This window comes from Ranitomeya imitator, chromosome 5, assembly GCF_032444005.1.
Source record: "Ranitomeya imitator isolate aRanImi1 chromosome 5, aRanImi1.pri, whole genome shotgun sequence".
In the NCBI taxonomy this organism is placed as follows: Eukaryota; Metazoa; Chordata; class Amphibia; order Anura; family Dendrobatidae; genus Ranitomeya; species Ranitomeya imitator.
Genome location: NC_091286.1, coordinates 397,676,763 through 397,688,762, shown reverse-complemented (window position 1 = coordinate 397,688,762; position 12,000 = coordinate 397,676,763). Strand labels below are relative to the sequence as shown.

The 12,000-nt window shown below is 41.2% G+C and overlaps 1 protein-coding gene across 2 annotated transcripts in view; it reads left to right on the top strand.

Moving 5' to 3' along the window:
- DLGAP2 (DLG associated protein 2) overlaps window positions 1-12,000 on the top strand; it is a 927,399-nt gene that overhangs the window by 435,069 nt on the left and 480,330 nt on the right. For both annotated transcript variants that reach the window (XM_069726918.1, XM_069726917.1), the window contains exon 3: window positions 6,686-6,841. In XM_069726918.1, coding sequence (XP_069583019.1) covers window positions 6,805-6,841 — 37 coding nt within the window. In that variant the 5' untranslated portion in view covers window positions 6,686-6,804. The remainder of the gene's footprint in view (window positions 1-6,685; window positions 6,842-12,000) is intronic.

Here is a 12,000-nt window from a genome sequence, read left to right as displayed (position 1 = left end):
TCCATGTCTACACCTGTGTTCTGACCCACCCAGATGTAAAGGGGAAAAGAGAGACAAAACACACTGCAAAGAAAAAAAAATGGTCTCAGAACTTCTCTTATCCCTCTATTGAGATGCATTAGTACTTTGGGGCCACCTGTACTGTTATGACCTGGTGGTCAGGACAATAATGGACCTGGTGGTTAAGAGCACACGGAATGACCTGACAGCTACTGACAACACAGGACGAGCTCTGGGACGTGGGAACTCTGCTGACCGCAATCCCTAATCCTATCAACCACACTAGAAATAGCCGTGGATTGCTCCTAACGCTCCCTATGCAACTCGGCACAGCCTAAGGAACTAGCTAGCCCTGAAGATAGAAAAATTAAGCCTACCTTGCCTCAGAGAAATTCCCCAAAGGAAAAGGCAGCCCCCCACATATAATGACTGTGAGTAAAGATGAAAATACAAACACAGAGATGAAATAGATTAAGCAAAGTGAGGCCCGACTTACTGAACAGACTGAGGATAGGAAAGGTAGCTTTGCGGTCAGCACAAAAACCTACAAAAAGACCACGCAGAGGGCGCAAAAAGACCCTCCGCACCGACTCACGGTGCGGAGGCGCTCCCTCTGCGTCCCAGAGCTTCCAGCAAGCAAGACAACAATCAAAATATCAAGCTGGACAGAAAAATAGCAAACCAGAGAAAAACAAGCAGTCACTTAGCTTCTGCTGGGAAGACAGGTCAAAAGAACGATCCAGGAGTGAACTAGACCAATACTGGAACATTGACATGTGGCATGGAGCAAAGATCTAAGTGGAGTTAAATAGAGCAGCCAGCTAACGAATTAAAATCGTCACCTGTGGAAGGAAACTCAGAAACACCCACAGCCACCAGAGAAAGTCCATGGACAGAACCAGCCGAAGTACCATTCATGACCACAGGAGGGAGCCCGACAACAGAATTCACAACAGGTGGGGACCGAGAACTATGTCATCACGCTCCCCACACTCTGCGTCCTCCTTCATTGGCTGAGAAATGGCGCTGAACGCGTCATATGAAACGCGACTTTGGCGCGAAGGTCGCCGACCGCGTGGCCGACCCCACACAGGGATCGGGTCAGGTTTCATGAAACCCGACTTTACCAAAAGTCGGCGACTTATGAAAATTACCGATCCATTTCGCTCAACCCTAATAATCACTGCTCTCACTTGCCAGAGCAATGTGCTTGTTCAAAAACCCGGTTATCTTTATATGCAGATACAAATATTAAAAGACTGACCGTCACTTCCAAACAAAAATCAGGTGTGTACAGCTGCTTACTAAGAGTAGCCATCTCCATGTATAACTAACAAAATTAAGCTGTACTCTGTTGCGCCTTAGCATGAAAACATGAAATATATGAAATTTGAATTACTGCTCTAGAAATTGGGACAAATTGAGAGTATTCTCAATGTATCGTATTTTCTAGACCAATAATGCAATTAAAATTTCTTATATTTAATGTTTGCATGCTATGGAGCTACAGAGTACAGCTTTATATGCAGATACAGTGATAACAATATAGACTTCAGAACATGAACGCTGACAGACCTGAGTGTCTCACATTTTCAGAAAATTACTGACCTAGAACTGTCACTAAACGAGGAGTTCCTGTTCAACCAGCAACAGCCATTCTAAAATGAATTTTCAAACTAAGTAAGCCAGTCTCATCAGGTGTGAGAAATCAATGTACCGTAATAATAAATATACTTAGTATTTTGTATTGTGAAATCTATCTGCAGACCATCTTTCTTCAGGCGGCATCTCTGGAGTTTTGTTCTCAATGTGGGGGGTATGCTAGAAAACTAGACTTATACTTTAGGGAAAATACATTATAACTAAATCTAACTTACTAGCCATTTGCAGATTAAGCATTTGCTATCATGAACATTTGGGATTAATACAATATTATGTGTACCATAAAATGATTCCATGTTTTCTGCATATAATAAAAACTGATTTTTAAATTCCTATACCTTACAGTATAATTGTCTTATAATAATCCCTGCTAACACATTTTCATACTTACCATATTTTAATTTGTCTTATTATTAACACTTTTTAAACACATTTTGGTGTAATTTATTAGCTTAATGAGATATTTCCAGCATTTTGTGTATTTTTGATTTATACAGAATCTCCAGGCTACAGTAGGATGAACAGATGGCCGTAATTATCGTGAACAGGTTCAACCATTGCTGACTTCAGATCTCCCATCTCAACAGATCTTTCTTGAGGGCATCTAAAGTAACTTTTACTTGCCATGAAACCTACGTAAATGGAATTTATGAATGAATATTGTCAACCTGTGTTTCATGAAATTACAAAACAGCCGTTAATCCCATGCTATAAAGAGTGAGAAGGAAATTTGCGGATAATTTAAAGGCTATAAAAACGAACATAACTCTGGAGACCTAAAGTGAGCAGTTAGGTTACAGCATTCTGGCATACTGAGAATCATAGCCGGCATGAGACCATGGAGAAAATTAGTTACACACAACAATGCACTGTACATTTATAACATAAGGTTTGCCAGTGGCTTTCTATAAATTACCATTTGCTTTCTTTTTATTCCAGCCTGGTTACTTTTAATTGATTCCCATTTCCCTACTCTAACGTCTACATATTCTAAAAATGTAAAATGAGGCTAAAACTCTAAAAGAACCAGCATTCACTTTTAGTTTACTTGGGGAAAAAACTAAGCTAATTGTCATTTTTTATAACTTTTTTTTGCATAAATCAGTTAAATCTGAATATATTAAATATTATTGTGGGGATAAGCCGCATTTTCCTTATCTACAACCTATCTTGTAGCTCCCTTTTACCTTCAGTAACCTTCTCTATACCAAACACCCTTTCCAAAGTATATTCAACACATGAGGATGAGGAGAAGCTGCTGCAGAAGGCTCTCACCCTCATTTTTGGTTGATCTTCATTTACATAATCTAGCAATCAATGTAATTTGTGACCCATTCCTTTATGGAAGGCTGAACAAAAAAATTTCAGTTGTACTTTTGCAAATCTGTAAATTGTCTACAGATCTTCCTAAATCTGTACTGTTCTACAACAGACGTCTTGTAGCAGTTTCTTCTACAGTATGAAAAGTGGTACATACTGCCATCTTTAAGAAAATATGTCATTAATTGGGTAGTGTTTTAGAGCAAATGCATTTTTCTGATTGAAATTATTATTCAAATTATTAGAAGTAAGCAGAGTTGGGCAAAAAGATTCTAGTGGCCATTTTGATAGTTCGGTGGCCACTGGACCAGAGCCCTGTGAAATTCTTCCTACCTGTTTTCATCCCTGCGCCTCTTCTGATTAATAAAATCAACAACCAGGAAACGGTATGTGGGACACACAAGATGAAATCTTCTGTTTGGTAGACCTTGCAAAATGTAGTCGTTACACAAATGACATGGCGACTACTAATCAGAAGGCGTGGAGGGGATGCTGGCAGGTAGGAGAAGCTTTGTAGGGTTCTAGTCTGGTGGCTGCATGGTTTCTGGACCTGGATCCTGCAAATCTTTATGCTCAACTCTTGCAGTATTAGTGAAAGTGTAATAAATCCTTCATTTCCTTGGCCAATGCTACAGCTGTAATTTCCAGTGTCCTATGGATTGCAAAGGGTAAATGTAGACGACACCATGGCTATCATGTAAGAATGTAATAGAAATAACAAATCTGTAACTGATTGCAACTGAAGCACTGAATCTCTGTTTTGGCTCCTTCGGATGTCCAGTTTTCTCATCCGTGTGCAAAAACAGACAGCACTCGAATGCCATCTGTATGCTGTATGTTTTTCATGGACTGTTTGACATGAGAAGCTGGAGAAGTTTTTTAAATTGATGAAATTATGACCAAACTCTGTTGCTAATAACTGACCAAACTCTGATAATACTCTGGTGAAACTAGGACCTTTATTTGCATCAAGAAAAAATTCTATATTCTGAATGAACCTTTAATCTGATAAAAAGTATGAGCTGAGATATTGCAGTTAATAATATTCAGATGAATGAAGCTGAGCTCCAATACGAGGCATAGCTCATGGACAAGAGTGGCAGGTTTTTATGGCCTATCCTTAGGATGGATCATCAAAGTCTGATTGGTGGGGGTGCGACACCTGGCACCCCCAGCAATCATCTTTTCCCAGTTTCGGTGGTGACCGGAAATTCTCAGTTACAGAGTCACCCACCACAGCTCTGTTAACATAAGAGCGGCCACGGCCGGGTACTGCATATCCACCCCCTATTGATTTGAATAGGGGGCGGATGGGAAGTAACCAGCCCTGCCCACTGTTCAGTCTATATGGCTGCTATGCAGCTTCGTAACTGAGAAGTTACAGCTGCCACCAACACTGGGAAAAGCTGATTGGCAGGAAGTCACAACCCCACTGATCAGATATTGATGATCCATTAGTGATGAGCAAGTGTACTCATTGCTCGGGTTTTCCTGAGCACGCTCGGGTGACCTCCGAGTATTTGTTAGTGTTCGGAGATTTAGTTTTCATCACCACAGCTGAATGATTTAAAGCTATTAGCCAGACTGAGTAGATGTGGGGGTTGCCTGGTTGCTAGGGAATCCCCACATATAATCAAGCAGGCTAGTAACTGTAAATGATTCAGCTGCCGTGATGAACTAAATCTCCAAACACTAACAAATACTCGGAGACCAACCGAGCGTGCTTGTGAAAACCCAAGCAACGAGTACACTCGCTCATCACTATGATCCATCCTAAGGATAGGCGGTCACTGCTAAAGTCCCAGACGGTTGTCCCTTAATGCTTTGATCTTATACATTCCTTTATAAATAGAGGTATAAAACCTACAATGTGAGGAGATAATACAGTAGGCACTCTAACATAATGTAGCCCAACCTACATACAGTATATGGAAGTGTATCTGCTCTGGAGATGACGTGGTATATGCTAAAGAATGCAACATTTATACTGATATTGTGTATTGACTCATATCTGTGTTGGGGACATGAATGTGTTAATAAAGATAATGCAGATTTCCTTTTTAAAGTATAATGTATTAGCATCGTATTGCACATACAGTGGGTACGGAAAGTATTCATACTCCTTTAAATTTTTCACTCTTTGTTTTATTGCAGCCATTTGGTAAATTCAAAAAAGTTCATTTTTTGTCATTAATGTACACTCTGCACCCCATCTTGACTGAAAAAACAGAAATATAGTAATTTTTGCAAATTTATTAAAAAAGAAAAACTGAAATATCACATGGTCATAAGTATTCAGACCCTTTGCTCAGTATTGAGTAGAAGGACCCTTTTGAGCTAGTACAGCCATGTGTCTTCTTGGGAATAATGCAACAAGTTTTTCACACTTGGATTTGGGGATCCTCTGCCATTCTTCCTTGCAGATCCTCTCCAGTTCTGTCAGGTTGGATAGTGAACATTGGTGGACAGCCATTTTCAGGTCTCTCCAGAGATGCTCAATTGGGTTCAGGTCAGGGCTGTGGCTGGGCCGGTCAAGAATGGACACTCCTTTGTTATTTTAGTTGTGTGCTTAGGGTCATTGTCTTGTTGGAAGGTGAACCTTCGGCCAAGTCTGAGGTCCAGAACACTCTGGAATAGGTTTTCATCCAGGAAATCTCTGTACTTGGTCACATTCATGTTTCCTTCAATGACAACCAGTCGTCCTGTCCCTGCAGCTGAAAAATACCCCAATAGCATGATGCTGCCAGCCACCATGTTTGACAGTTGGGATTTTATTGGGCAGGTGATGAGCAGTGTCTGGTTTTCTCCACACATTATAATTATCACCAAAAAGGTCTATCTTCATCTCATCATTCCAGAGAATCTTATTTATCATAGTCTGGGAGTCCTTCATGTGTTTTTTAGCAAACCTATGCGGACTTTCATTTTCCTTGCACTAAGGAGAGGCTTCCGTCGGGCCACTCTGCCATAAAGACCCAACTGGTGGAGGGCTGCAGTAATAGTTGACTTTGTGGTACTGTCTCCCATGTCCCAACTGCATCTTTGGAGCTCAGCCACAGTGATCATGGGGTTCATCTTTACCTCTCTCACCAAAGCTCTTCTCACATGGTTGCTCAGTTTGACTGGATGGCAAGGTCTTGGAAGACTTCTGATGGTCCCAAACTTCTTCCATTTAAGGATTATGGAGGCCACTCTGCTCTTAGGAACCTTGAGTACTGGGAGATACTCTTTTGTAACCATGGCCAGATCTGTGCCTTGCCACAATTCTGTCTCTGAGCTCATTGGCCAGTTCCTTTGACCTCATGATTCTCATTTGGTCAGACATGCACTGTGAGCTGTGAGGTCTTATATAGAAAGGTGGGTGCTTTTCCAAATCAAGTCCTATCAGTTTAATGAAACACAGCTGGACTCCAATGAAGGAGTAGAACCATTTCAAGGAGAATCACAAGGAAATGGACAGCATGTGTCTGAGCAAAGGGTCTAAATACTTATGACCATGTGATATTTCAGTTTTTCTTTTTTATTAAATTTGCAAAAATTTCTGAATTTCTATTTTTGTTATCTCCCAAATGGTTGCTATGTAACAAAGAGTGAAAAACTTAGAGGTATGAATATTTTCCGTACCCACTGTATATCAAAAAGAGGATAGGGAGAAACATCCCAGAAAACAACATCTAACAAATATAATTTAATTCCTCGACAGCGCAACATAGAGATCAGATGGGAGGGAGGCAGTGGACTTTATCTGGACTTCCAAAAGACAATTGTCACTGCACCATACAGGAATTTTAACAAAAATGGCTTTGAGGGATATATACTGAGATGGATAGAAAACTTTCTTGGCGGAAGAAGACCGAAGGTCAGTATAAATGTTGCTGCGAGTAACGCATCCTGCGTGTTCTTGTACAACACAACCAGTGTATAGAGATGAGTGAATGGATTCACTGGATCTGATTTAGCAGATTGGTCACTTCACTGAATCGCCAACCTGTAAGGTACAATGGGAAAAACAATTTACTGAAAAGTAAATCTAACATTATCTAACATTAAACTAAAGTCACATGAGCTCTGAGCAAAAATAAAATGATATGTCAGGATGTAGATGTTTTTTGTAGTTTTTTACAATCACTTGTGGAAATAACAGATTTAAGAGTCCAGATATTGTATTGAATCTCCCAGCCATGTATTCAAGTGCAGGCTCAGACAACAGGGGGTTTAACTGTTGGGACAACTACAAGGCCCCTTTTGCTCTAAAATCCCAAGATAGCTCACCTCCCTCTTGTGTCTGTAGCAAGCCCCATACAAATAAGTTAATTTCTTCAGTGGGATGCAATCCACTGGTACTGTAGCTGAAAACCATCATTATTTTTTTCATAATATCTCTATCTAGTACTAAAATATCTGGAATACTGTATTCTCTCAGTAACATAAGGCAGTATTCCCCAACCATATGTGTCTCCCCAGCTGTTGGCAGCTGCAGATATTATTGTGTTACCAGGGATGTTATAATAATGGTGAAACTCGGTGTTATGATTAAAACCAACATTTTCAATTAAAGGGTTATTTTCATGTCAGGCCTTTTCTGGCTCAGACAGAAATAAGTGTGTCTATGAGCCGGCCTCGGATGGACTGGGACTCTGGAGACATCAAGTGATCTGCACAACTCTTTCCCCATAACTCCTATAGAATGAACAGGAGTTACTGGAGCGCATAGCACGGCAACTTACATTGTTTCCTAACATCTGAAGTCCAAAATGACATAGGTCGCTGTGCTGTTCTGTGTCCATATCAACTATTGTGGAAGTTATCAAAATAGTGTAACACAGTCCACTCGACCATTTCAAGAGCCCTGACTAGTCAGCTCATAGACAGTTATTCCTTTCTCAGCCATTTATCAAGATAAGTCATATCAATTGGTTATATCATTATATATTACTAGATGGTGGCCCGATTCTAACGCATCGGGTATTCTAGAATATGCATGTCCACGTAGTATATTGCACAGCCCATGTAGTATATTGCCTAGCCACATAGTATATTGCCCAGCCACGTAGTATATTGCCCAGTCACGTACTATATTGCCCAGTCACGTAGTATATTGCCCAGCCACGTAGTATATTGCCCAGCCACGCAGTATATTGCCCAGTCACATAGTATATTGCCCAGTCACGTATTATATTGCCCAGCGCGCATAGTATATTGCACAGCCCACATAGTATATTGCCCAGCCCGCGTAGTATATTGCCCAGCCCGCGTAGTATATTGCACAGCCCACGTAGTATATTGCCCAGCCCGCGTAGTACATTGCCCAGCCCGCATAGTATATTGCCCAGCCCGCGTAGTATATTGCACAGCCCACGTAGTATATAGCAATGTGGGCATCATATCCCTGTTAAAAAAATAATTAAAATAAAAAATAGTTATATACTCACCCTCGTTGGCCCCTGGATCCAGGAAGCGTTTACCGACGTTCCTCGCGCTCCGGTCTCAAGAGTGCATTGCAGTCTCGCGAGATGATGACGTAGCTGTCTCATGAGACCGCTACGTCAACATCTCGCGAGATCGCAATGCATGGACCGGTCACCGGAGCGTCGCGAGGAGTGGCAAAGGCACCGGAAGGTGAGAATATGATGATTTTTTTAAAATTATTATTTCTAACATTAGATCTTTTTACTATTGATGCTGCAGAGGCAGCATCAATAGTAAAAAGTTGGTCACACAGGGGTAATAGCAGCGTTAATGGAGTGCGTTACACCGCGGCATAACGTGGTCCATTAGTGCTGCCATTAACCCTGTGTGAGTAGTCACTGGAGGGGAGTATGGAGCGGGCACTGACTGCGGGGAGGAAGGAGGGGCCATGTTGCCGCCGGACTGCGCCCGTCACTGATTGGTCATGGCAATGGTTGTGAGCGTTTTGCCACGACCTATCAGTGACTTGGATTTCCATGACAGAGACCACGACCAATGAATATCTGTGACAGAAAGTCAGACAGAAAGACAGACAGACAGAAGTGACCCTTAGACAATTATATAGTAGATACAGTATATATCTTTTTTTAAATGGAACCTGTCATGTAAAATAAGTCAATTAACCTGCAGATATGGGTGTAATCTGTTAATAGCGGTCTTAAACCATACAGCCACCACACTGAGAGCCCCTCTGCCAGGAGGAAATTAAATGTATCTCCCTCGGCAGTGTTCAGCGTTTGTTACAAGGGTACTGCCATCACATTTCAGTCACCACTCAGTGCATAGGCAACAGCGGCTCTAACTGTACCCTCAGCACTGACTGTCAGCCGGCCCTAATGCTGAGCCTGCTGTCAGTCAGTGTTGGGGCATAGTTACAGCTGCTCTCTATGCACTGAGCAGTGACTGAAACCACGCTAGCACCAATCCCTGTAACAAATGCCGAGCGCTGCCAGGAAGAATAAATTTAATTTCCTCCCGACAGCCGGGCTCTCAGTGCGGTGGCCGCACAATGTCAGAATGCTTAATTATGTTATTTTGCATGACAGTTTCCCTTTGAATTGACTCACAGCCTACAAAACTTTAGGTACTACTGATGTGTCATGCTGGGGGCACATTCTTCTAATAAAGTGAACACTAATTAACCTTAGTACTAATACATTTTCGTATAAATATCCTGTTAGTACATGTCAAGAAAAAGCCCCTCTGATTTCTGTGACCATACCTGAAGTTATTAATAGGCATCCATTTCTGAGATGTAATCCCTTTAAGGCTGCTGTGATGCTGCTGAGCAAATAGCGGAAAAATCTCTTGCCATACACACTGATGTCTCCACATACTTTACTGACCAAAGGAGTTTTTTATTGTATGTATGCTGGGATACATCACGATCCGACAGACCCAACTTTATTGAAAGCTGCAAGCTTTATTTTATTATTATTGTTAATATTATTTATTTTTAGAACACCTTTGATTCCATGTTGCTCTACATGTAAAAAGGAGTTTACATACAAAATACAAATTACAATGAACAAACTGACAATGACAGAGGGGTACAGAGGGGGAGAGGGCCCTGCCCTTGCGGGTTTTCAGGCTGCAGTATTTTTCTATCTATCTATTCATCCATCCAGTGCAAATGCACTTGGGCACGCAAATCTGCTCGTAGCTTCTTTTGCAATTGCTGACCAATGACATCCCAAATGTTTTTGACAGGAGACAAGTCTAGAGACTCAAAGGCATGAGTAAGACCGATTCAGGTCGAAACGCGTTGCCGTAACCATTACAAACACCTGTTTGGTTCACCGAATGTAAGGATTTTTGTTTTAACCATTTTGGATCAATAAAGATTTCATGTTTTTATCGGAGCTGGAGTACCTATCCTCTATTGGATTTGCTGCGTGGCTTAAACATGCTACCATGGCCTGCAGTGTCTCCAGTCTTGTCTCACTTCGTGCACATTTGGGTCATCAATGATTGATAATTGTAAAGGGAGCTGCCAGTAGCGGACCTTCATGATTTGCCTGACCATGTACATGCAGGGTAACAAAACATTCCTCAGACAACCATTAATAACCTCATGGATTATGGACAGCAGATGTGCAAATGTGTGTATATTTGTGCATGCCACTCATACTTGATACTAAATAAGGATGTTATGAAAATTTTGCTTCTATTTTTTCTTTATTTGCATTTCAATAGCATGTCCAGTGATTAATATAATTGTATGACATTACCTTTTGCTGTTGCAATTTCAATACTTCAATGTTGATTTGTGTATATAGTGTATGTGTGTATATATAAATATATATATACACATATATACATGTATATACAGTACAGACCAAAAGTTTGGACACACCTTCTCACCAAGTGCTTAGCATCTCTGGGAACTCCTTCAAGATTGTTGGAAGACCATTTCTGGTGACTACCTCTTGAAGCGCATCAAGAGAATGCCAAGAGTGTGCAAAGCTGTCATCAAAACAAAAGGTGGCTACTTTGAAGAACCTAGAATATAAGACATATTTTCAGTTGTTTCACACTTTTTTGTTAAGTATCTAATTCCACATGTGTTAATTCATAGTTTTGTGTTATGACCTGGTGGTTAGGAGCACCCGGAATGACCTGATAGTTAAACCTCATACAGGACGAGCTCTGGGATGTGGGAGCTCTGCTGACCGCAAGCCCTAATCCTATCACACACACTAGAAATAGCCGTGGAGCGCTCCTGACCAGACCTCGGCGCCTCGTCACAGCCTAAGAACTATCTAGCCCTAGAGATAGAAAATAAAGCCTACCTTGCCTCAGAGAAATTGCCCAAAGGTAAAGGAAGCCCCCCACATATTTTGACTGTGAGTAAAGATGAAAGTCACAAACGCAGAAATGAAACAGGTTACAGCAAAGGGAGGCCAGACTTACTAAATAGACAGAGGATAGGAAAGGTAACTTTGCGATCAGCACAAAAACCTACAAAAGACCACGCAGAGTGTTCAAAAAAGACCTCCGCACTGACTCACGGTGCGGAGGGGCCACTCTGCATCCAAGAGCTTCCAGCTAGTAAGACAAAATCATGAAAACCAGCTGGACAAGAAAACAGAGAACAAATAATGACTATCAGGAACTTAGCTTCTGCAGGAGAAGGCAGGTCACCAGAGAGATCCAGGAGCGAACTGAACCAATGCAAAAACATTGACAGCTGGCATGGAGTAACGATCTGAGAGGAGTTAAATAGAGCAGTCAACCAAAGGATAAACCACGTCACCTGTGTAAGGAACCTCAGAAGCAGCAGCTTCACTCACAGCCACCAGAGGGAGCCCATAGACAGAACTCGCCGAAGTACCATTCACGACCACAGGAGGGAGTTCGACAACAGAATTCACAACAGTTTTGATGCCTTCAGTGTGAATGTACAATTTTCATAGTCATGAAAATACAGAAAAATCTTTAAATGAGAAGGTGTGTCCAAACTTTTGGTCTGTACTGTATATATATATATATATATATATATATATATATATATACTGTATATAAATATAGTAGTGTAAATGTAGCCTT